The 27,547-nt window shown below is 39.2% G+C and overlaps 1 protein-coding gene across 2 annotated transcripts; it reads left to right on the forward strand.

The window, feature by feature from the left end:
- The first annotated feature begins 552 nt into the window (after positions 1-552).
- Positions 553-22,174, forward strand: LOC143017845 (transcription initiation factor IIA subunit 2-like). 2 transcript variants are annotated; one of them, XM_076172792.1, is made up of 4 exons: positions 553-711; positions 3,581-3,685; positions 16,830-16,959; positions 20,785-22,174. In XM_076172792.1, the coding sequence occupies exons 1-4, from the start codon at positions 637-639 to the stop codon at positions 20,823-20,825; spliced, it is 351 nt and encodes a 116-aa protein (XP_076028907.1). In that variant the 5' UTR covers positions 553-636; the 3' UTR covers positions 20,826-22,174. The 2 variants fall into 2 exon arrangements, with proteins under 2 accessions (XP_076028907.1, XP_076028906.1); XM_076172791.1 differs by lacking the exon at positions 553-711 and adding an exon at positions 718-869.
- The last annotated feature ends 5,373 nt before the right edge of the window (positions 22,175-27,547 follow it).

Below are 27,547 nucleotides of genomic sequence, written 5' to 3' on the forward strand. Positions count from 1 at the left end.
GGTATAATACGGAAGTATGTCAAGGACTGTTCATGTTAAGAGATAGCGATAGAACAAGAGGTCACTCCAAGAGGATTTATAAGAAAAGAACGAGACTGGAAAAAATAAAGAATTCATTTTGTAATAGAGTGGTTAACAATTGGAACATGCTGCCACAATTTGTTGTTGACTCACAGTCTATTTGGAAATTTGAAAACAATGTAGATAAGGCATGGAGGGATCAAGATTTATTTTATAATTATAGAGCTAAAATAGATTATAGTAAAATTATTTATAATATAGCTACCACCACCACCAGTGTAATCACAAATCTAGTTAATCATTCCGAGCTGGATGTACAGGCTTACAGCCTCTTCCAGAACATCAACTGTTAGAACTGATAGAAATACTCGCTCCAGAAATCCTTGAAGGAGGACGGCAAATTAATGCAAACAGGAAAGAAAGTAATAATGTATCTGTATACAGAAAACATGTATTAAATTAAAGTGTTTGAATAAAGTTATATAGTAAATTTATTTTATTATTTGCTAAAAACAATTTATAGAACGAACCTTACTACCGTTTCGTTGCAATACAAACCAAAACAAATTACATCTCGCTAATCGGTGCATAGGTTACACAAAATAGATTGATACAATGGCAGCGTATCAGCTTTATCGTAATACCACGCTTGGTAATACGCTCCAAGAAACTCTTGATGAGCTAATTCAGGTGCAGTTGAACTAATGGGTAGTCGTTCATTGGTGTATTCATTATTACAACCTGGTTTACTATACTTGGTTTGGTTACTTGGGTTAATTTTACCTGTTCATGAATCATGGCACAGGAGAGATAGACCCCAAACTCCCCTGTTACTCTTGCGGCTTCAGGTAGGGAATTATAGTGGAGGCTCAGGTATCCAGGTATGGGTGGCCTATCTGGTAGTTTGCCCAGCCACTTGAATGAAATTCCATAGTCACACAAGCACGGATATCATGAAACTTAGTTGTCCAGTAACTCCCAACCCAGCCCAATCCCAATGTAACCAATCCACTGAAAAGATGGTAAATTTTCAGAAGTGCACACCTGCACAATATAGCAAAAATTTAAATATGTAGATTATAATACATCAACATAATATACATCATTCTTTGCAAATTCAATATAATAGAAAAAGTTACTAAAAAATAGCTATAAATAACTAACATCTGCATTTAGTAAGGCGGTACCAGTAATTCTAGGGGTCATTAGGTCATCGTTGTCATGTTCGACCTCCAAATCTAATAAAGATGGCATTATGATTCTAAAGTAGCTAGGTCAACATAAAAATGGAATTCCAGATATTTGAGCTGAAGTAGTTCTCATGGGATGCAGAATGTCGCTATGAGAACAATGCAATTTGAATTATCCATCTCTTGTTGATTTCTGCCAAGAATAATGCATATAATGTTGATGTATTATAATTTATAAAATTATGATTTAATTTTCTATTGTTATATTGAATATATGTACACTTCTAAAAATTTACCATAAATCTTAAAGCATCAACTTGTACTCTTTTCTTGGCAGAAATCAATAACAAAAAAAAACAACTTTCATTCGATTTGGTCACAAATTGGTCTTTGTTCTTAATATAGGGTAAAAATGTTAGGATTATCCATCATACCCCAGAGAAGAATCCCTCACCATAATTCAAGGCATTCATATCCCAACTGCTGGGATACGTGGAGTACAACTACTTCGGTAATTTCTTTTTGAGGATCTAAATGACCTCATCTCTAGCCTCGACTTTTGTTGGAGTGTGTTAGGCAGTTATCCTTTACTTAATGCACTGTGATTTATGGTGGGTCACTCTCAGCCAATTGACGTGCACAACATGAGCTTGGCCAGGATGAGTTAGGCTGCGTACCTGAAAGTAGCGATGCACGAGTTATGGGTCAGAGGAACAACGACAGCTGCTAATCAGTGCGCAGGATGTGAGCTGGCTTTGCTGTCTCAAGCTGTCTCATTGGTATGTAAGGCCCAACGGAACCCAACAAACATTATCACTTCCAGTAGCTGTGTTTCTTGCCACCCACAAAGCTGCAGTCATCACCTTGGAACCTCTCCCAGCTGCTTGGTTCATGGCCATTAAGTTCAATATTTGTCTCTCTTTTTGCACCCAGAGCCAGAAATCACCCTCCACTTGGTGCCAAACACATGGCGAATTGCTACAGGAAAGCTGCGGTCCTGTGGGCTGTGCCTTGCAAACGAGATAAAGTGAAACCCTACTTTTCCCTGTAGATAAACCACATGGCCTTCCAGGGTTTACCCTCTGGACAGCCCCTACTTGGTATCCACCAATCCTAACAAAGACTGATTCAGTGTGCCACATGAGTGAGGAGTCGTAATCAGTGGTGGCGAAACATTTTTTTAAGTGCATGATAATAACTCGGACAAACTGGTCATAAATCGATGACTATCTGTAAACGTTGAGCAACCATGGCGACATTACACAACCCTAATGCAGCCCCCCCTTTTCAAACTATCCTCAAACTTCCTTTCCTACTCTAACACAAGATCTATTACTTAAGGTTAACCTTCTGACCACCCTGAACGGCCTCCCCCCTATTCCATACAACTACATACATAAACTGGAGGTGATACAGAGGAAAACTATGCTGATTCCTTGTATGAGAAATTGATCTCTTGAAGAAAGACTGAACAAAATGAATCAGACCACACTTAAAGAGAGAGGTGTGTGTGGGAGATTTGATCATGATGTACATAGGAGTGAGGAATTTCATAAAAATATTTATATATATACCAAGGGGTGACATGGCTACAAAATAAAGAAGACAACATGTAACTGAGACAAAAAGTTTTCAGTATAAGTGTGTGGGGCCATGGAATGGCTTGTGATAAAACTATGTTGAACAAAACTAGATGCACTATATTTTTCTACCATCTGGCAAATGAGTGATGCCTGCCAACAGACGGTCATAAAGTTGATCAGTCATAAGTTGCGTAGGTCATAAGTCGACGACTACCTGTAAGAGTAAATACACTACCAAATGGAGCTGCGATGATAGATTTGAGACGTCATGTTGTTGTGTGTCCAGTCCAGTCAATGTCAATATAATTATGGAATTGATGTTGTGTACTGGGTGTTCTCCCACTCCAAGAAATGTCACCAATAGGTAACTCAGGAGGAATATGGTGTTTGTTGAATTGACTGTGTCATTATTTGTGAACTTCCGCATTGTATATGAAGCTAGGTTCTATATATCGGTGAGTAGTTTGGATGTGGTATGACATTCAGTATATCAGGAATTTTCTGTAATGGGGTTTGTAGAGATTGCTCAAAATATAGAAGTCATCAGGCTACTCATCCTTTATAATATTTGTTATGTACATTAATATTATTTTACTTTTCTATATTTTAATTGTTCATTTGATTTCTTCAGTATGTACAGCAGAGTTATGCTATGGTTATGTTTTGAAGAATAATGATAGCTGGTCAACAAGATGGTCTTGGAGTATTTTGTGATAGCTTATCTTGTAAGTGAAGTAATTAATTCTTGTGGAGCTCAATAGACTTCTTTTCTCTTTCTCTTTTCAGTTCCAGCAAATTTCTCCGAACCTGGCAATACGTGTGCTTCTGCAATTTGACCGAGCCATCAACCAGGCCCTGGCAAACAAAGTTCGTTCCAAGATAAGCTTTAAGGTAATTCAGACAACTGTATGTTCTGATAAACTGTACGTTGGTCCCAGATAATGTATTGTCTTGTGATTTAGGATTCATGATCATTCAGCATTTGGGGTTAAATGAATAAACCAAGTTGATAGGATCATCCTAAAATATTGAGTTAGTCCCAAAATTATTATAGAATGTCTCAGAAATTTGGAAAAAGTGTAAAAATAATTTCAGAATACTCCAGAAATTTGTAAAAAACATGAAAATTCAAGTATATCAAAGCATGGTGACTGAGGCAGTGCTTTAGGGACTGTTTTGGTGTGCCTTCACAAACCAGAGCCACACATTCATCTGTATTAGAGTAAAATGTTTGCTTATAAAGAAAGGTTGAGATGCTTTTTTATTATTGCTATCCTTCCTTTCTGCTGCCTCTTTGAACCTATTCTTTACCATTTCTGTGACTTGACAAGACAGGGGTGAATGGAAAATGGTTGTATATGGATCATGTTGTGATGCATGAGGTGGAATGGGTGGGTGGATGGGGTGTGAGGAAGTATGTGTAAGAAAAATTTGACACAGCCCGAAGGGATTTCTCCCCGTCTTCTCCTTTTATGCATGGAAGGACGGAGAGGGGGGGTTGTCAATTTAATGAAGTGGCCTTGCTGTGGATGTGCTGTGTCTTGCGACACTGCTTCTGACCCAGGGCAGTGGACAAGATACAGGGATGACCTGTCATCCAGGAGGTGCCAAGATAAGAGGGAGGGTAGAGGGTGGAGAGGAGCAGAGTGTATTAGGGATGGAGTTGTTGTTGTTGTTGTTGTTGGTGTCGTTCCCTAGACTGTCTGTCCGAGCAGTCCCGTCTCCCCAAGGAATGCCATAGCCGAAACTGGGTTTTCCCACAAATCCTTTATAGAGCGTATGTTGTGTTGTTTGCGTGCATGATTGTGTATAATGCAGTCTTCCACTATGTGTTGTATGGTATGGGGTGAAGTGTTACATCCTGGGCAGCTGTTCACAACATGGTCATCCAGCCTCTTCTGGTAGCTTAGAAGTGCTGGGTGGTGACCACACCGCAGTCTGGCCAAGTGGACTCTGTCCTTTCGTGGGAGAGAGGATTCAGAAGGGTGGATATCAGGGGGTCTGGCATGCAGCAGTGTGTTGTCTTTCAGTGTGTTAATGGAGCGGTGAGTGATATGATTATGAATATGTTTCCGGAGGCTGGTATTTGGTGGTTGTGGAGGAAGAGAAGAGAGTATCTGTGCATGATAAAGGTCTTTGGGTGTTGTTTTAATGTTTCTTGGTGTGTGTGGGTGTTCTGCTATGTAGTGTAGCGGGTGTAATGTGTTTGTGGTGGCTGCGGCAAGTGTTTGTGTGCCTCTCATGTCGAGGTGGTCCTTGACTTTGAGGACTTTTGTTTCATGGTGTAAATGGTCTGTAGGTGTTGTATTTGTGCAGCCTGTAATTGTTTTTAGGGCTTTGTTTTGTATGATTTGAAGGGTGTTGTGGTGTGTCTCACTGAGATTAGGAGCCCATGCAGGACTCGCATAATTCAACACTGAGCGTATGCATTGTTTGTATATTGTTATATTAGTTTCTTTGTTTTGTCCAAATGTTGTTCTAGTGATTGACTTAAGTGCGTTAAGTCTGGGTGTGCATTTGTTTTTTATGTTTGTGATGTGTTGTTTGAAAGACATGGATGTATCGTATGTTACACCAAGAATTTTCGGTGTGTTTGTGTGTGGTATTAGAGTGTTGTTGATGTAGAGATGAGGTATGTATTTGTGTTCTTTTGTCCAGTTGGTGAGAAGTGTTGCTGTAGATTTGGTTGGAGCTATTTTGAGTCTGTTTGTGATGAACCATGTGTTGAGTGTGTCAAGGTATGGCTGGATTATTTCTGCAGCTTTGTCTGTGTTACGATGTGTGCATGTGATTGTTATGTCGTCTGCGTAGGAAGAGATTTGTATTTCTGAGGTGTCTGGTGTGGGTAAGTCATGCATGTATAGATTAAATAGTGTGGGGGATAGAACCGAGCCCTGTGGTACTCCGTTCTTAATGTTTCTGATGTGCGATGATTGGCCATTATATGACACGTAAGCATTTCCACCTGCCAGATAATTGGCCAGCCATCTTTTGGTGTTATTGTGCATGTCAATGTTATATATTTTATTTGTTAGGTTGTGGCGGGGGATAGCATCAAAAGCTTTACTAATGTCTAATGTTATAAGAAGTGTTCTTTGGTGGGGCCTATCTGAATTGATGCCATCTAAAATTCTTTGTGTGAGGTTTGTCAGAAGAGTGTTTGTGGAGTGTAGTGGCCTAAAACCGTGTTGTGAGTCAGCAAGGGGAATATGTGGTGTGACAAGTTTAAGTATTAGGTGTTCAATGACTTTAGAGGGGGTGCAGAGAAGTGTGATTGGACGGTGCGATGTTGGGATTGTTGGGTCTTTGTTCGGTTTTGGAATGGTGATTATTTTACCATGCTTCCAGATGTCGGGTATAGTGTTGTGTGAATAGCTGTAGTTTGCAATGTTTGTGAGTGCGTGTATACCTTGTGGTCCAATGTGTTTTAGGTGGATGTTGCTTATGTTATCAGGGCCACAGGCAGATGAGTGCTTGAGACTATGTATTATGAGTTTTGCCTGACTGTCTATGAAGGGTATATAGTCTGAGTCTGTGGGAAAGTCTTTCTTACGTCGAATGGTGCGTCGGTCGTCAGGGTGAGAAGTGAGATGGCTTGTCTGTGCAAAATGACGTACGAGTGCGTTTGCTTGTTGTCTGTTTGAGGGTAGATTATCTGTTGTTGTGATTATTGCTGCGTGAGAGCGTGTAGTGTTACTGTTGGATAGTGTAATGCTGTTGAGTGTTTTGTACAATTTGCTGGTGTTTGTTTTGTGATCAAGTGTATTGATAAAGTTTTGCCAATTTTGTGTTTTTTGTTCATGTATTTTATTGGCAATCACAGTGTTTAGTGTTTGTATTTGGTCTGCTATGTTTTGAGGGATAGGTGTGGGGGTACCGTGTTTAAGTGTGTCACGTTGTCTGATGAGGCTTTGGATTTCTGGTGTGAAGTTGGGGTTGTGTGATTTTCTGTTGCCTCTAGGGATGTATCTCTTGTCTGCATTTTGTATGATTGTATTAAAAGTGTGCACAGCATTGTTTATGTTTGTGATTGGTGTACTGTTAAGTTTTTCAAAATGTTGTTCTGTCTCTTCAGTAAAAGCTTCCCAGTTAGCTCTCTTGTAATTGGTGTAAGTGTGTCTGTGGCCGACTGGAGTGCATCTTGTTTTGGTGGTGATGATGATTGGAAGGTGGTCAGAGCCAAGGGTTCCGACCACTCTCCATGATGTTGTGGGTGGGAATGGTTTTTTATGCCTTTGTTTTTTGGCTACCTCCCTTGTGAGGGGGGAAAAGCCTTTGGTATATGTATGTGTGACAATTACCTTGTCTGATCAAACCCTTGTGATGAGGGGAGACAAGAATGATGCTACCATGTTCTCTTGTGTTGTAGAAAGTTATTAAATGGGTCAGTAGGGAGGTCTAGGGTTCTCTATTATTTTTCTCCCATGAAAAGTCAAGGCATAAGTGTCTGGGAAGAAGACTCCAACTAGAACCCTGATAATTGGGTCACCTCCTACATTTCTCTTTATGCTCATTCAATGTATTTACTCTCGGCACTTCTCAACTTCCCTCCTTTTTCCTCTTTTTTCAATTTTCCTCCACCCTCAATTTCCCTCTCTGCCCCTGACTTCTTGTAATAAATACACAGAGCAGGATCACTAGTTCCATCACTCCATCCTACTTAGTTACCATATATGACATGAATGGGAAACACAGCACCAGATTTCTTTTCCCCACCACAGGGGGATCTAGAAAAGGAGGCTTAAAATTGGTAAAAGACTGATTCAGGTGAACAGCATAAAAGAGAGATGGCTGTAGTACAAAAGTGCAATTATTCTTCTATGAGTAGAGATTTTGACTTAGTAGAGGCATATGTGTGACTGTAGTCCATAGGGGCAACCCAAAACAGTCCCTAATGTGTTGGGGCATGTTACCACAAAATCAAATAGGTACCTGGAGATGAACATAAAAAAATATTATATTTACCTCGTTGTATTATACGGGAAAGGGAACTATGCTCGTGGTGACCCATTTTTATATCTCGCAAGTTCAAGTTTGTTCTTAAATTCTTGTATTGTGTTTGCACACACTATTTTTTCTTCCAATTTGTTCCATATATCTATCACTCTGTGTGGGAAGCTGTTCTTTTTCAGGTCTCTTCTGTAGTTATCCTTTTTGAGTTTCATTGCATGTCCTCTTGTTTTTCCTCTGTTCCACTTTAATAAGTCCTCTCTATCAAGTTGTTCTTTTCCTTTTTTCCCTACAGTGCCCAAAACACTGTAGGGAGCAGAGACAGGGAATTTGAAGAAGATATGGGAAAAGAAAAAATTAGATGTGCTTGAGATGTCATATGTATGGACTATGGTAGATGTAATTAACCACTTTGATACGATTATTCCTATGTAGGTGTCACAGGGCTCGAATGGGTACACGAGGATGCCGACATCGGCATCTTGATTATATATACAGGAATACCTTGCTATATGACCAAGTGCTGTTAAATAGGTAAAACAAATGTTGGGTGTACGTGAAAGCCCCAGGAGGCAAAAATTGAGGAGGGGGTTGACAGGATCCATGAACGCAAGCCCCCTATTTACACGTAAAACCCACCTCGATATACAAATTTTCACATTGCGACCAGTCAGCTGGGAACACAACTCGGTTGTATAGTGAGGTATTCCTGTATATATATATATTTTTTGTAGTTGTACATGAGTTACCCCTGGATTCTGTGAACTGGTTTGATCACATTTTCTGTGTTTATTATTACTGAGAGTAAAAGAAAACGAGTAATACAGCAGTGACTATATAATGCGAGTAGTGAATTGCATTGTACATATGGCAGCCAATGCTGCATGCAAAAATTTAATTTTTACTGAAGTGATTAAGATGGATAGTGAGAAATGTGGTGTGGCAGATGGCAGGTGTGGAAAAAGAGCTGTCAAATAGGGCTGATCAAAAATTGCTGAGAAAGTTTGGGTATATGGAAAGAACAAGTCAAGAAACCCTAGCAAAAAATGATGTGGAAAGCAGAAATGTAAAAACCTTACATTTCTGCTTTCCACATTTTTTTGCTAGGGTTTCTTGACTTGAAAGGAAGACTAAGAATGAAGTGGATGGACAGACTGAAGAGGCCACTGAATACAAGGGGAATGCCTGTTGAGTAAGAGAGAATGCAAAAATGGAATGAATGATGAATGGTTGTAAATGGAGGCAGAAAAAACATGGCCTGATGGTATGTTCATGTCTGCTTCATAAATTTGTCATGTAGGTTTGAGGGGGGCCTCTGCCACATAATGAAAAGGTGGGGGTAAACCAGCTTCTGCTGTGAAAGTACTTTAGCTGCATTGCCTTCATCTTATCATCCATGAGGTGATAAGATGGGAAGGACAATAAATGGGTTTTTGATGGGTGTGGGGTGAGTGTATGTTTTGACTCGCCCACCCCTTTATAATTGGGTAAAAACCTTTTGGTATATATATATATATATATATATATATATATATATACATATATAATATTCATAATGATTATTGCATTTTTCAGCAAATGCTCACTTTTTGTACATTGGAATTATCCAAAAGGCCCTGCACATTGAATGAGAAAAAAGGAAATATTAGAAGAAATGGTGCTTTTTCAGATTATTTTTGACCATGCTCACACTTCAGTATTGGGGTAATGAAGTTTTTTTTGTACACTGGTTTGTTGATTTTATTCACTATTTTGTGTGTTCACTCTTTAATGTGGTAGACTGTATTGAAGAATGGTTTAAGTGATTAGGTTTTGTTCAATGCATTCATGAACCAGAAAGTCATTTTCCCCTTAAGGGGGGGTGGTCGAAAGTCAAAGCACATACTCATTGTACACTCATCCAAGAACCCATTCATTGTCTTTTCATTTTAGTTGTTCATGGATGAAGGGTCATCTTTGGTCCCCGCCATAGTGCCTGGGTCATAGGTAATGCAGCAGGATGCACTACCTCTATAGTAGGGTGCAACAGCTAGAGCTGATTTACCCCCACCATTTCATTATATGGTAACCATTCTCCTCCCCACCTTCTACCTCATCCACTTGAAAAATCTACTGAGCAGACAAAAAAAGGGGGGAGGTCATATGATTTTCTTATCCATTTACAGCCACTCCCCATTCACACCTATCTTCGCACTTTCTTTTCCTTGCTTGACAAACATTCCTTTTGCATGCAATGCCCACTTCATCCCAGATGTAAGTCCCACAGAGAAAACCCTCCCACACCAGACTAGAACTACACCAGCATGTTTCTGCCCAGATTACCATCCGTCATTGAAACAGTACAGGGATCTTGAATTATGAAAGGGATGCATTCCTGAAGGGATTGTGTAATGTAGAAATTGTGTAAAGTGAAAATGGTTACTGAACTAAATTGTGTGTGTATCATAGATTGATTTTGCTTTTGCCTGTATGAAGTTGAAGCTTATGGGCATGTGGGTCTTGTTCTGATGGCCTATCCATGTGGCTAACATTTTCTTCATATGCTGCATCTCCAAAGGATGAGCATATGAAGATTTAGAACTATTTATTGGAGTTCCTGCTTTAGCATTGGCACAAATTTTATTGGCATTACTCCTTATGGTCCAAATTGTGCTCTTGTTCACCTTCATTGTGTCCACAATCACTGAAGTTTTCTGCCCCTTATCAATTCTCTCCAGGACTTCTAGTTTATGCTCTAGGGTTAAGGTCTTCCTAGATCTTATCGATAAACTGCCACTTGCTACAGAAGTCAAAGGGTGCTTGGAAGCCAAGGTAAACACTGTGGCATAGCACTGAGAGTGAAGAGTGGAAAGAGACATTAACACTAGTGGTGTATAGGTAACAATGAGCTTTGAGTGCTGCATGTGAGGACAGCATGTTGGTGGCACACATGGAGAACACGTGGTGGCTGTATCATGGAACTAAACCGTGTACAACTTGATTTTCTTGACATGTTGTTATTCAAAGTAATCCATGTGACATGAAAAAATACTAGGTTTTTACCTAGTATTATTAAAAAAACACGTATTTTAAACTTGTGTAATTTGAGAAATCCCTTTACCAACAAAGAATAGGTCTGGCCATAGATTCAGACTGCCCCAGAAACAACCATCTCACAGAAGACACTGAACACCGCATACAACAATACCCCACATAGACTATCCCCAGAGAGCAACACAATATTTCTTATCAGTGACTTACAGTCTTGATCAGAGGCTGTTGCCAGTTTCCTGGAGGCTGTGGGTCTTCAGAACATAGGAATGAAGGGGACTGCAAGAGACCATGAGGCCTACATTAGGTAGGTTCATGACCACTACCACCTATTATCCCCATCCATAAGTTTATCTAACCTTTTCTTAAAACAAATGATAATTTCAACTGTTTTCACTATGTGGTTACTAAATCTGTTCCATTCGTTGACCACTATTGGTAAACCAGTTCTTGCTTGTTTCCTTCTTAAATATAAATTTGCCCAATTCAGATCCATTACTATGAGTCTTGCCCTGTTGTCTTGATATGATGACCTTGTCTGCATCCCCCTTGTTAAAGCCCTTGATCCACTTGAACACCTGTATTAGATCACTCCACACTCTCTTTCCTGTGAGTGTAAATTAAGATGCTTCAGCCTGTCCTTGTAAGGTAAATCTTTGAGCCCATGTATCATTTTGATCATTCTCCTCTGTACTGATTCTAGTGAATTTATATCCATTTTATGGGATGGAGATCAAAACTGTACTGCATGGTCAAGGATGGGTCTAACTAATGCCAGATAGTGTTTGATAACTACCTCTGCGGTTTTATTCATAATGGTCCTAGCAGTGAAACCTAATGCTCTGTTAGCTCTATTTCTAATGCTAATCCACTGTTCCCTGGATTTAAGGTCAGAGGTCACTAGAACTTCCAAGTCTCTCTCACACTCAGTTTTCTCTAAAAAGGTGTTATATAAGGTATACCTGCTGTCTGGGTTATGTAAACCTATGTTTAATTCACTGTATTTCGAGATATTGAAGTCCATTTGCCATTTCACCATGTATGTGAACAATTTATTAAGATCTTCCTGCAGTATCTTGATGTTTTCTCCTGACCTAATTTGGAGTCTTATTTTAGTGTTGTCCACAAACTTGCTAATATCACTAATAATCCCATTGTCCAAGTTGTTTATATACATAATGAGCAATAAGGACCCAAAACTGAATCTTGGTAACTCCATTAGTAACACTCCCCCATTTGGATTTTACAATGTTTATGGTAACCTGCTGTTTTCTGTCAGTGATCCATGTTTTAATCCATTCAAACACTTTTCCTCCTATGCCATGGACTTTGACTTTATATAGTAGTCTCTGGTGGGGCACCTTGTTGAATGCTTTGCTAAAGTCAAGGTAAATAACATCAAACTATCATTGTTTTGGATAGATTTAAATGAGTGCATAGAGGGTTTAGGAAGAAATGTCAATGTAATAGTACTGGGAGACCTTAATGCTAGGGTGGGAAATGGTCCAATCGATGGAGTGGTTGGGAAGTGTGGAGTTCCAGGAAAGAATCGTAGTGGAGAGTTGATGGTGGAAATGTGTCTAGAAAGAGAGTTGATGATAGCAAATACAGTGTTTCGGAAGAAAGTCAAGCATAAGTACACATGGGAGAGGGTGGTGGAGGGAAGGGTGGTAGATAGAGCGCTAATGGATTATGTAGTGGTGAATAGGATTATGATAGGAAGAGTTAAGGATGTACATGTGCTAAGGGGAGAGGGTGGGGGAATATCAGATCATTTTTTGGTGGAAGGTAAGCTGAGAGTGGAGGATAGATGGAGAAGGAGGAAAGGGACAAAAGGTAGGGAGGTTCTTAGAGTGAACTCCTTGAATGAAAATGAAAAGGAGAAGGAGTACGAAAAGAAGCTGAAGGAGGAGTGGGAGGGAGTAAAGGATGGAGCAGAGATGGGTGTGGAGGAGGAATGGGGATGGTTCAAGGAGGGAGTCTTAAAGTGTGCAAGGATGGTGTGTGGAACAAGAAGGACAGGGGGAAATAGAAGAAAGGGTAGTGAATGGTGGGATGAGGAAACAAAGAAGGTTGTAGAAGAGAAGAAGTGAGCATTCACAGATTGGTTACAAAAGAGGACGGGGGAGTCATATGAGACGTACAAAGAAAAGAAAAGAAAAGTAAAGCAAAAGGTAAAGGAGGCAAAGAGGAGAGCAGATGTGAAATGGGGTAGGAGTATGACAGAAAATTTTGAAAGTAATAAAAAGATGTTTTGGAAAGAAATTAAGAGAGGAAGAGGAGGCGAATCAAGTAGGGAAGAAAAGGTAAAAGGTACAGATGGAGAGATGATAATGGAAGAGATGGCAGTAAGGGGAAGATGGGCAGAATATTTTAGGGAGTTGCTAAATGTGAAGGAGGATAGGGAAGGAAAGATAGCTGCAGTGGGAAATGAGAGTGATGAGTGAGGAGAATGGAGGAGAAATAAGGAAGGATGAGGTGAAGGCAGTTGTAAAGATGATGAAAGCAGGTAAGGCACCTGGTCTGGATGGATGCCATGCAGAATGTCTGAAAAAGGGAGGTTCAGTGATGGTGGACTGGTTGGTGAGGTTATTTAATGTTTGCTGGAGAGAGGGTAGAATACCGGAGGACTGGAGAAGTGCCTGTATAGTTCCTCTTTACAAGGGAAAAGGGGACAAGTGTGAATGTAGTAGTTTCAGAGGGATTAGCCTGTTAAGTGTAGTAGGGAAGGCTTATGGGAGGATCTTAATTGAGAGGATTAGGAGAGGAACAGAAGGAGTAATTGGTGAGGAACAGTGTGGATTTAGGACAGGTAGAGGTTGTGTAGATCAGATCTTTGTGGTAAGACAGATATGTGAGAAAGCTATAGGAAAGGGGAAGGATGTTTTTTGGGCTTTTATGGATCTGGAAAAGGCTTATGATAGGGTAGACAGAAAGGCACTGTGGGAGGTTATGCAGATTTATGGGATAGGAGGAAAGCTTTTGGGAGCTGTCAAGAGTTTTTATGAGAGTAGTAGAGCTTGTGTCAGGATTAGAAATGGAGAGAGTGAGTGGTTTGAAGTAAAGGTGGGACTTCGTCAAGGATGCGTTATGTCGCCCTGGCTGTTCAACTTATACATGGATGGGGTGGTGCGAGAGGTGAATGCTAGGGTAGTGGGTCAGGGATTGGAGATGGTTAAAGAAAGTGGAGAAAGGTGGGAGGTGAGCCAGCTGTTGTTTGCGGATGACACTGCGCTTGTGGCAGGGTCAGAGGGATTGAGGAAGCTGGTGGCAGAGTTTGGGAGAGTATGTGATAGAAGAAAGCTAAAGATAAATGTGGGTAAAAGTAAGGTGATGAGATGTACAAGGGGTGAAAGTGGCAGTAGACTGGAAGTGAACATTAAGGGAGAGCGACTGGAGGAAGTGGATAGTTTTAGATACTTGGGTGCAAGTGTAGCAGGAAAAGGTGGAGTGAAGGTGGAGGTAGAATGTAGATTGAGAGAAGCGAGTAAATGCCTTGGTGGATTAAAGAGTGTAATGAGGAATAGACATTTGGGAATGGATGTGAAGAGGAGACTGTATGAAGGAGTGATTGTGCCAACAGCACTGTATGGGGCAGAAACGTGGAACATAAGAGAAGAAGAGAGAAGGAGTTTGAATGTGTTTGAGATGAGGTGTCTGAGAAGTATGGTGGGGGTTACTAGGCTGGATAGAGTGAGAAATGAGGAGGTGAGGAGGAGAACAGGGGTGAAAAAGGATTTGGGAGATAGGATTGATGAAAGAATATTAGGATGGTTTGGACACATGGAAAGAATGAGTGAAGAAAGACTAGTAAAAGAGGTATGGAAGGCAGATGTGGAGGGAGTGAACATGAGGGGACGTCCTAGGATGAGGTGGATGGATGGGGTGAAGGGGGCTTTGGGGAAGAGGGGAATGTCTGTTGAGGAAGGAAGGGAGAGGACGGAAGACAGAGATGAGTGGAGAATGGTTGTATATGGATGATGTTGTGATTGCATGAGGAGGAATGGGTGGGGTGGGGGGTAGTATGTGTGAGTAAATTTTGACACAGCCCGAAGGGATTTCTCCACGTCCTCTCCTTATATGCAAGGGGGGTCGCCGATTAAATGAAGCGGCCTTGCTGTGGATGTGCTGTTTCTTGTGACACTGCTTCTGACCCAGGGCGGTGGGCAGGGTGCAGGGATGACCCGTCATCCAGGAGGTGCTCAGATGAGAGGGAGGGTGGGAGGGGTGTGGAGTGTATTTAGGGATGAAATGGGTGGGAGTGTTTTTATGCCTTTCCCTTTTTGGCTACCTCCCTTGGAAGGGGGAAAAAGCCTTGGTATATGTATGTATGTATGTATCATTGTTTTCAAACACCTTGTAGACTTTACTATAAAAAGATAGAAGATTAGTTACACATGACATACTTTTGGTGAACCCATGCTGGGAGTCACAATTAATGTATCTCAATGTGATCTCTAATTATATTATCCATTGTTGATTCAAGTATCTTACCTATAATTGACGTCAAACTGATTGGCCTGTAGTTGTGCATAGGAGATTTGTCATCCTTTTTGAAAACGGGAACAATGTTTGCCTGCCCCCAAGAAATGGGCACAAAGTCCTTGTTTACAGACTCTTTAAATATTTCTCTTAGCTGGTCACAGATTTCAGATTTATCTTTTAGCACTCTTGGGAAAATTTTGTATAACAATTGCTAACCTGATAACCAACCATACGATATTTCACATGCATGACACGTGATCTACAGACCTCTAATAGGAGCAGCCAATGTTGCCTTTCAACTCACACATAGCCTAAACAGTACTACCAATCTTTGCTGATGTATACATCCCCCAAATCACACTAACATGAGTAAGAGTGATTTCAGAATCCTACCAATAATCCATAAGTCTTTCGTCAAACACATCATTGACCATTTCTTTAAATCTACCCAACTTTATAATCAGAACTATGTTATTGTGGCTAAGTAGCATGCAGTTGATACTTTAGGATCTATATGGGGCACCCCTATGGACCAGAGCCACACATCATTTTGTCTGTGATAGAGGAAAACTCTGTTCATAGAGAAATGATGACACTTTTATACTACGACTGTCCCTCCATTATGCTGTCCCCCAACCCCTTGTTACTGTCCTGTACCATTTCTCTGAATATTCATTTCCTTTTTTTTCCTGCCCTGTGGTGGGGGAAGAGAATGCTACCCTTTGGTACTGATCACTGGAACACAACCACTTGGCATCTCTGTTAGGAGGAGCTTTACTAGCTTGACTTAACTTGATTGACACCAAGACCACTGGTGCCAAGACTCACACTGATGCCAAGACCCACACTGACTCTAAAACTCAAACTTATCTTAGCTCCTCATGGATGAAAGGTCATCCCAGTCTCGTGTCCAATGCCTAGATCAGAAGCAATGCAGCAAGACACAGCACATATGCAGTAGGAATGATTCACTTACATGGCAAAAAAAAAAATCTGTAAGAGATACTAAGGGCAATGGATTAATTGATTGATTGCTACATTTGTTTTATGTGTTTACTCTTGGATCTGAGAGGTTTCATAAGTACAGTACAAAATTTATGGAGTGATGTAATTAGTGGATGCAGTGACATTTTTATTATGGCTGCATTAACTAGTTACTGGGTGATGAAATAACCACAAGTAGACCTGGTAGTATTATGAACCAGTCACTCATGTTTGGTTGCATGGGGAGAGTAATGTTTTCTGAGTGCATATGGACTAAATGTATTATTTGAGTACAACCTGCTATTCATAAGGATTTTTACATTGCCTAGTTTTTCTGTGTTTTTGGTCATGAATAACCAGGCAGTGAGTGCTTTGTATCATTAAATCTTATAAACACCATAATAAAGGCCAGTTATATTTTTATAATATATAATTGATATTTAAGGTTACAAATATAGGCTTTACTATATGATGTAATGTGTATTCACACTTTTATATATATGTGTAGTCTTGTTCTGGAGATGGTTTCTAAGCACAGTCAATTAGGAAACAAACAAATTTATTTTTTTCTTTTACTTCATATTAGGCTGACAAGCTGAACACGTACCGCTTCTGTGACAACGTCTGGACGTTCATAATGAACAATGTCGAATTTAAGGAAATGCATGACTTTGCACAAGTGGACAAGTTGAAGATAGTGGCCTGTGATGGCAAAGGTAGGTCTGCCAGCTCCCTTTCTACCCCTTCTCTCCTCACCTCATTTCTCACTCTGTCCACCATTGTCACCTCTACCATACTTCCCAGGCACTTCATCTCGAACACATTTAAAACTTCTCGTTTCTCTCTTAACTTCTTCAATATGAGTTGAATATTCTCATATGAGTGTTAGGCTGCCTGATGTTTGAAGTTTCGATGATCTAAAAGAGAAAGAGTAATACAGTGGTGACTTTATATTTTATAATGCAAGTAGTGTGATGCATTATACATATGGCAGCCAATGCTGTGTGTGAGAATTTTATTTGTACTGAAGTGGTTAAACAATGTGTTTGCTATCAACTCTTTCTAAACATATCTCTACCATCAACTCTATGATTTTACCTGGCACTCCAAACTTCCTATCTATTGGTTCATCCCTTATTCTAGCATTGAGATCTGACACTACTACACTGATAATCCTCCAAAAACTCTCTGAGTAATTATTTAAATGTTCAAAATGCCCCTCTTTTTTGGTACACTCTTCTCACTACCAGGCCCATATGTGCTTGTAAAAACCCACAGCTCCCATCCCAGTTTTACCTTTATCCACATTAACCTTGAAGGCACTTCCTTCCACTCCACCACACATTTTCCTAACCTCATCACTTTGCAGCAGAGCTACTTCCTTCCCTCACCCCCCTCCTCACTGCTGACACCTTCACCACACTCCCAAACTCAAAATCACCCGTCCCTTTCAATTTAGTTTCACTTAATCCTAACACATTCATCCTTTTACAAACATACTGCTTATCTCTTCCCATTTACTCATCTGTACCAAATCTTAGGGTTTTGATTAGAAATGTCTTCAGATCCTCTTATACCTTGACTTCTCATAGGATAATTTTACAGAGCAGGATACCAAGGCCCATCACTATCCCACTTTGTTGCCTTTTATGACTTCATGGGAAACACATACATATACCAACGTCTTTTCTCCCTTACAAGGGAGGTAACCAAAGTCAAAGGCATAAATCTACTCCCACCCATTTCATCCTCACATACTCCATTCCCATTCACCACCCCTCCCTCCCTCTTTTCTTGGCTTTTGGATGACAGGTCATCCCTGCATCTCACCCACTGCCTTGGGTCAGAAGAAATGTAGCAGGACACAGCACATCCATAGTAAGGCCTCATTCAATCACCAAGTGCTCCTTGCAGAAAAAGAGAAGGCTGGGAGAAATCCCTTTGGGTTGCGTCAAAATATCATTCACACATATCCCCTCACCTCCTCCCCCATTCCTCACCCACTCCCATGCATTGCATCATCATCCATACACAACTATTCTCACCCCTATTTTCTGTCTTCTCCCTTCCTCAACAGACATTTCCCTCTTTCCCAGTGCCCCTGTTACCCCCATCTATCCATCTCATCTTTGGTCGTCCCCTCATATTCACTCCCTCTACCTCTGCCTTCCACACCTCATTTACTAATCTTTCTTTACTCGTTCTTTCCATGTGTCCAAACCATCCCAATACTTTCATCAACCCAATCTCCCAACTCCCTCTCCACCCCTGCCCTCCTCCTCACTTCCTCATTTCACACACTATCCAGCCTCGTAACCTCTACCAATCTTCTCAGGTATTTCATCTCAAACACATTTAAACTCTTCCTCTCTTATGTTCCATGTTTCTGACCCATACAGGGGTGTCAGCACAATCACTCCTTCATACAATCTCCTTATAGCATCCATTCCCAAATGTCTATCATTACACTTTTTAATCACCCAAGACATTTACTTGTTTCTCTCAACCTACATTCTACCTCTACTCCCTTTCCAGCCACATTTGCACACAAGTATCTCAAGCTATCCACATCCTCCAGTCTCTCTCCCTTAATACTCACTTCCAATTTGAAGCCATCTACCCTTGTACATTTGATCACCTTACTTTTACCCACAGTTATCCTCAACTTCCTTCTTTTCCACACTTTCCTGAACTCCATCACTAACTTCCTTAATTCTTCCTCTGATCCTGCTCTAGGCACTGTGTTGTCAGCAAACAACAACTGGCTAATCTCCCATTTTTCTCCATTCTTTTTAGACATCTCCAATCCCTGGCCCATTACCCTTGCATTTACCTCTTGCACCACCCCATCCATGTATAAATTGAACACCCAAGGCGACAACACATTCCTGGCAAAGTCCTGCCTTTACCTCAAAATCACTCTCTCCATTTCTAATTCTAACACAGGTTGTACTATTCTTGTAAGAACTCTTGACTGCTCTTAATAGCTTTCCTCCTATCCCATATATCTGCAATACCCACAGTGCTTTCCTGTCTGCCCTGTCATACACCTTTTCCAAATATTACATAAAGGCCCAAAAAACATTCTTACCTTTTCCTAAAGCTTTTATACAAACCTGCCTTACCACAAAAATCTGATCCATGCAACCCCGACCTGTCCTAGACCCTCAATGTTCCTCACCAATTACTCCTGTTCCTCTGCTAATTCTATCAAATTTTAATCAGAACCCTCCTATAAGCCTTCCCAACTACACTCAACAAACTGATCCCTCTGAAACTACTATACACACACTTGTGCTCATTTCCCTTGTAAAACAGACCTATACATGCACTCTTCCAGTCCTCTAGTACTCTACCCTTTTTTTTAGACAAACATTAAACAACCTCACCAGCCAGTCCACCAATTATAATTTTTTGTTGTATATGTTGGAATTTTATATCAATTGCCTTGTTTATTTTATAGTTATCATGACCATTTTTTGGTTGAGACTTTTTGTTGAATCCCTGTAGCACTTGTTTTGGTGATGTTTATGAGCAGCATGATTTGCTCCTTTTTTGAATTCATGTTGGTTTGGGGAGGTGGAAAATGTAAGGGATGGAGGTGGACTGATGTTAATGAAAGTAAAGCTGAGAAAGGAAAGAGAAATGTTGTTGTTCCCTAGAATGTCTGAGCAGTCCCATTCCCCAGAGGAGCACTGGCTGTGAGAAAGTTTTCAAACAAAATCCTTATAGAATGTATATTGTGTTGTTGGAATGGATGATTGTGTACAATGCTGTCCTTTATAATGTGTTGTACAGTATGGGGTGAAGTGTTACATCCTGGACAGTTATCTGTGATGTGGTCATCCAGCCAATTCTGGTAACTCAGAAGGGCTGGATGGTGGCCACATTGCAGTCTGGCCAGGTGAACTCTGTCCTCTCAGGGAAGAGTGTATTCAAAGGGATGGATATCAGGAGGTCTGGCATGCAGCAAAAGATAATTGTTGAATGTAAAGGTGGTTAGGGAGGTATTGGTTGTGGCAGAGGGAGGAGCGAGGAAAATGACTGATAGGCAAGGAAATGGGAAAGTGCAAAAGAACTTGTATAGTAATACTGGCATCAAGAAACTATGATGTCACTATAGAATCAAATATGCCCACTATGGTTTCACAATAATGGTAGATAACCCACCTACCCAAGGCATGTACAATAAGCTGGGACTGCCCTTCTCTAGTTGTAAGCTGTTGTACATACTATGGTGCTTGCATGTTGGTTCACTGATAATGCACCTGCACTACCCACCCTCTCATTTTCTGGGTGTTTGTATTGAAATTATATGCCAGACTCACACATTCAGGGACATATTTGCATAGTTAGAAATGGTTAATATTCCTATAAGGATCTCACAGTGTAGTTGATTTGCATTGTGTGAGTTTGCATATGATAGGGGCAGCCTGTATCAGGTAGATTTTGTATTGTGAAGTGTGCATGCTCATGGCAGATGCATGAAGTATGCTAATGTTTGTTTAAATTTGGTAACAATTTCTGAATTATCCTTGCAGGTAATGCTGGACCACAGAGTTCTAATACACCTTTGGACTAGCCGTGAAATTGGTTAAGTAGTTGCAATGGAGTTTAATGGAATCTGAATTTTGTTCATCATAACTTGATAGCACTAGTGTATGTGCAACATGTATGGACAAATGTGCCTCTCTTGATACTAGAGGTATATCCTTCATTCTATGTATTTATTTGGAAGAAATATGGTGTCTTAATGATCTTTAAAATTACTTAATGAAATTAATAAAAGGTTGTAAGTTTTGATACTGGATCATAGATTAATTGTTAGTTTTGCATATCATAATTTGTAAGAAATGAAGATGATGAAATAAAGGCATGACTAGATGGTCTGTAACTTCCAATTATTTCCTGTGTAATATACTTTTCAATTCTGTGACCCAAAAGGTTCAAATTATAATGTAATATTTAATTATATAAAAAGTACAAAAAAACAATGTATAAAATTCTTAATAATTCTATATAGGCACCATGGGAAAGTGTTGGTTTCAGATGATAGTCAAGGATTCTCAGACAGGAGCACAATGTTTGTATTAGTGACAGTTATGTAAATTTATGGAATAAGAAACAAGTTGAAATGCTATTGATTAAGAAGCAGAGGAGGTAAGATCATTTATCACTGAGGCAAGATATAGTTAAGTAAAATATATATAATTTTTTTCAAGACTGAGCCTATTTCCATTATGATTTAGTTGTATGATTGTTTTTAATGTATTATATGCTTATCAGTGTAAGTAAAATCCAATCACCAGCTGTACTCTTGCCAATTGTAATTTTTGTATTTATTTGTGGTAAATCTCAGACAAAATAATCAGTTTTTTAATTCCTCACGCTGGAGGAGTAAGGGCCTCGGGTATCTGGTACTTGTCATGAATTTCATTTCAAGGTCCTGGAACTCGTTACCTCCTCTCCCTATTAACAAGAGAACAGCATGATCAAAAAGTGGGTCTCAATGATTGAAAACCTGGAAAGGTACCAACTGCTGTCCCACCACCATAAGGTGGTGCTCCTTGGGACCTACCCACATGGGAGTTGGCAAGAGTGACTGAGACTGACAGTATATTCAGTCACCATCTCTTCCATCAGCTAACAGTACCATAATTTTTCTAACAACCATAAGTCCTCTAGCAATGGTGTGTGACAGTGGGGGTGCTAGAAGAGGGTAAGAAGCCCTTTATTACAACCCACATGGTACTTGGTGTAGACCCAATGGTTTCCCTATGTAGTAGCAGCTTACACAACTGAGTAGCCCAATTTAGGATCCATTCTGCTCATCCCATAAGGGTTACAAAAGATGCCATAACATAGCCTCCCCAAACCTCACCAGGTCATCCATAAAGAAGTATGATTAAAAAAAAAAAAAAAAAAAAAAAACGGATTAGGAGTAATAGCCCTTCCAAAAATCAAATTCCTTGTGTTACACTCCTTCCCCATCCCACAGCACTTGCCAGAAGCAAAGAGGTCCACCCAAAAATTCAAGAATACTCAACACTGGTAACACTAGAACAACCCATCCTCTTCACAGATGTTATTACCTGCTACCATCATTATTATCAGGTGATCCAAGAACTACAATCAATAACTACAATCCTGATCCCAATAAAAAATTTTGCACTCCTGAGCCAACACAGTCCTGTTAGAATACGTGACAAAATGCCACACGACATAATGCCACAATGCGAAGACAGAACAAAATGCCATAGTCCTACATTTTCTTGCTTATCATAAAACCACTATTTTATATGTAAGTGTAACAAATGAATAATACATATATTTCATGTATGAAATTACCATATTTTTGTCCTCACTTCTATTTTATGTTATTTTTGCACTTATGTTTTACTTCTTTATTTATTAAATGAATATATAGCATGATAGAAATAAAATTATTACAGGAATTGTTTTGTACTTCTGTTTTATTTCTTGTTTATCAAATATATGGCATGATAACAATCTACTCAAATGCAGTTTATTTAGAATGTATACTTGGGTGCAAATTTGGCAGGAAAGGGAGGAGTGGCGGTGGAGGTAGAATGTAGATTGAGAGAAGCGAGTAAATGCCTTGGGGGATTAAAAAGTGTAATGAGAAATAGACATTTCGGAATGGATGCTAAGAGGAGATTGTATGAAGGAGTGATTGTGCCGACAGCACAGTATGGGGCAGAAACATGGAACATAAGGGAGGAAGAGAGAAGGAGTTTGAATGTGTTTGAGATGAGGTGTCTGAGAAATATGATAGGGGTTACTAGGCTGAATAGAGTGAGAAATAAGGAGAACGGGTGGAAAGGGAGTTGGGAGATAGAGTTGATGAAAGAGTATTGGGATGGTTTGGACAGATGGAAAGAATGAGTGAAGAAACACTAGTAAAAGACATGTGGAAGGCATAGGAGTGAACATGAGGGGTTGACCTAGGATGAGATGGATAGATGGGGTAAAAGGAGCATTGAGAAAGAGGGGAATGTCTGTTTAGGAAGGATGGGAGAGGACAGAAGATAGGTGTGAATAGAGAATGGTTGTGTATGGATGATGCTGTGATGCATGAGGGGGAGTGGGTGGGGGCTGAGGGCGTATGTATGAGAAATTGATGCAGCCCAAAGGGATTTCTTTCTGTCTTCTTCTCTGCATAAGGGATGGAGAGTGGGGTTTGCCAATATAATGAAGTGGGCTTGCTGTGTATTGTGGCACTGCTTCTGACCCAGGGCAGTGGAGAAGCTGTTGAGCTCAGTGGTAGACATTTTGCTGGCAAAAAGGTCTAGCCTGAGCAACATTAACTTTGAACAACTGGAGTTTGTGAGGGGCAACATGCACCTCCTTGGGTACAAGGAGGAGCAGAAGGAAGTGTAGTAGGAGGAGCAGTAAATTTAATTCTTTAAAAACTAAAATTTTTGTAACTTGTCTAGTTGTGTGAAATATATTTTAATGTATGAAGCTCTGATGTATTATTACCTTGTATTTTGTTTTATTTTTAAGCTGCATAATAGTTCTTTTGATGCGCACAGTAGTGTTGAGGAACGCAGTGTTATTTATTTTTATTCTTAGGAACACACTACTTTTTTTTGAGGGATGCTTTAATAGGTTTGGGAGCGCTAACGCAGGAATGCACTGAGTGAATTCTTTTGAGGAACCCTATTCCAAGAACATGCTAACCTTGGCCAAAGGAATGCAGGAATGCTTAGGCACTACCCAAAATCGAGGAATGCGCCCAGCTCTGAATATATATATATATATATATGTGTGTGTGTATTTACCTAGTTGTATTTTACGGGAAGGGGAGGTATGCTTGTGGTGTCCCGTCTTCATATCTCATTTTATCTAAACTGTTTTTAAATTCATGAATTGTTTTTGCACACACCACTTTTTCGTCCAACTTATTCCAGATGTCTATTACTCTGTGGGGAAAGCTATTCTTTTTCAGGTCTCTTCTATAACTCTTTCTTAATTTTCTTTCCATGTCCTCTTGTATTTCTACTATCCCATTTTATTAGATCCTCTCTATCAATAGTTTCTATGCCTTTCATGATTCTATTATTAGTTATCAAGTTTCCTCTCTCTCTTCTTTGCTCTAATGTCTGTAGTTCAAGTTTTGTTAGTCTCTTCATATGATAGTTCTGAGAGTGTTGGTGCTAGTTTTGTAATTGCTCTTTGTATTCTTTCAAGTTTTGTTATACATTTTTTTGTACTTGGTGACCACATCATCACTGCATATTCCAATCTTGGTCTTATCAAAGTAACTAGTATTTTCTTCACCATTTCTTTGTCCAGGTATGTAAATGACACTTTGATTGCTCTTATTAAGTTATAAGTTTGTCCAAAAATTTTGTTTCTATGTTTCTCAGGGGACATATTATTCAAAATAATGACTCCCAGGTCTTTCTCATTTTCTACTTTTTTTTTATTTCTTCTTCTCCCAATTTATATGATCCCACTATTCTTTTTTTGCTTCTTCCAAATTCCATTATACTACACTTCTTGATATTGAATTCCATCTCCCACTTCCTACTCCATTCCCATACTTTATTGAGATGCCTCTGTAGCGACTCACTATCTTCTTGTGTTCACTTTTTTCAACAATTTTGCATCATCCGCAAAGAAGCTCATATAACTTTCAATTCCTTCATTCACGTAATTAATATATATATAGCAAACATTATTGGGGCCAAAACTGTTCCTTGGGGAACACCACTTATCACTTCATCCCAATTAGAGTGTTTGTCTTATCACCATTCTCATTTTTCTTTCATGCAAGAAGTCTTCCATACACTTCAGTAGTTTGTCCTGTATTCCTCCTTCCGTTTCTAATTTCTTAAGCAACTTTTTATGTGGTATCTTATCAAAAGCTTTTTTCAGGTCTAGAAATGCACAATCAGCCCATCCATCTCTTTCTTGTATTACATCTATTAGCCTTGAATAGAAACACATTAAGTTTGTGACGCATGATCGTCCTTGTCTAAATCCAAATTGTCTTGGATTTAGTACTTTGTTTTTTCCAAAAATTTTACCCATCTAGTTTTGATAATTCTTTCACAGATTTTAGCTATCATACTTGTAAGAGAGACCGGTCTCTAGTTAGTAGGGTCTTCCTTGTTTCCCCCTTTATATATTGGTACTATATTTGCTCTTTTCCAGTCTTCTGGAACTTTTCCCTCTTTCAATGAATTGTTTATTAGGCTATGTATTTTGTCTATTAGTTCATTCCTGCATTCTCTCAAAATCCAGTTTGCCATTTCATCTGGTCCATGCAATTTTCTGACATCAAGATTACTCAAGTGTTTCAATATTTCATTTCTTGATACTTCTCTCCTTCATAGGGGGGACTCTCTCCTCCCATTCGATATCTCTAGGTTGTATGTTCTCCCTTGTAAACACTGATTTAAAATGCTTATTCATAATTTCTGCCATTTTTATTTTCTCTCTGTATTCGACTCCTTGTCGTAGTTTCTCTAATTCTTGTTTGCTTTTCAGTTTGTTTACAATTCTGTAAAATAATTTTGGTTGATCTTTACATTTTTCTATGACATCTTTTTCGTATTTTGTCTTTTCTTCTCTGCGCACTTGTACATATTCATTTCTATAACTAGCATATATTTTCCATTTTTCAGTTTTTTTTTTTTTCCATTTTATCCAAGCTTTATCTCTTTTGTCTTTTAACTCCCTACATCTTTTGTTGTATCAGCACTTTACATATCCTTTTTCATGCTTTTGTCTTGGCACATACTTTTCCACTCCTTTATAAATTTTTGTCAAAATACTCCATTTCTCAACTACTGTTGTTTCCTCCTTGTGTATTCTTTCCCAGTCAGCTTTTTGAAAGAATTCTTTTATTTTGTCAAAGTTTGTTTTTTCATACATCAATCTTCCCTTTCTATGTTGTTAATTTTTTCATGTATTTTTCCTCATTTAGTTCCAATTCGATCAATATGTGGTCACTTTTACTTATTGGTGTTTTATATTTGATCTTGTCCACTATTCCGGGTTCTGATGTGATTATTAGGTTCAGTCTTGATGGTTCTTCCTCATTTCTATACCTAGTATTCTCTTGTATCCATTGTGTCATTGTATTTTCAATAATCATATCAAGTAATACATTTCCCCATAGGTCATCTCCACCCTTCACTGTCATCTTCCCAGCAGATTTCTTTACAATTAAAGTCACCCATTATAATTATTCGTCCTCCATCTTCCATTATCTTGCTTAGTGATATCCTGGTGTCTTCTAACATATTTTTGTGTTCTCTTTCTTCCCACGAAGCCGTTTTAGGAGGCACATAATTTACTACAAACTTTCTGCTCTTCCCATCCTTGTCCTCCACTTCCATCACAATCATCTCTAATCTATTCTTTCCATATGTGACATTCCTCACATATCCTTCTTAGGAACATAACTCACCCCCTTGTTTTACCTCTCTGTTCCTAATCCAACAAATATATGCTCCATATCCTACACTGTTGGGTGGTAGTGGACTTTTCAATTTTGTCTCTACAATTCCCATTATGTCTGGTTCTTTTTCATTCAGGTAATCATTCAGTTCGTTCAAGCCTGTTAATAATCCATCTATATTTGTGCAAGACAATTTTAATTTTCTGCTACTTCCATCGTGTTTTCTGCTTCCCTTCCATTTTTATCTGCTATGAACCATTTCCTCACTTTCATATTCACTACTCTCCAATAGAATTTCTCTTTTTCTTTCTCTTTTCTTTTCTCGTTTTTTTCCTTAGCTTCTAGTCTTTTTGATTTCTCATACTCTCTTTCCTCTTTATTCATTTCTCTTTTTATCCATACCTTTTTATGTTGGTCACTGTCTGCTAGTTTTCCTGTTTTTGCTAAGATATTCTCTGCTGTCATTTGTAACCTGAATTTAACCTTAATTGGTCTGGTCTTATCTGTATTATATTTCCTGACCCTATATATTTCTTCAATTTGTTTTCCTATTTCAGGTTCATCTTGAACTACTAATATATTATTTACTTTTTCCTTTTCCTCCTTTATTCTTGTAGTCCTATTTAGATTATACTTCTCTTCCATCCCTAATATATTTGTATAATTTTTATCTGCTAATTCTCTTACTATATTCTCCCTCATTATTTTAATAACTGTGTCTTCAGTTTATTCTTTCATCTGCTATGTCACTATATCATCAAATACAATTTTGTTGTTCTCTTGGATTTTCTTCCAACACTGTGCTTCTTTTGCTATGGACCCTTTATTCTCTTTATTATTCATCTTTAATTCCTCATTCTCATCTTTTA

The sequence above is a fragment of the Oratosquilla oratoria genome, chromosome 33, assembly GCF_046742065.1.
Source record: "Oratosquilla oratoria isolate Oo_2021 chromosome 33, ASM4674206v1, whole genome shotgun sequence".
Classification (NCBI taxonomy): Eukaryota; Metazoa; Arthropoda; class Malacostraca; order Stomatopoda; family Squillidae; genus Oratosquilla; species Oratosquilla oratoria.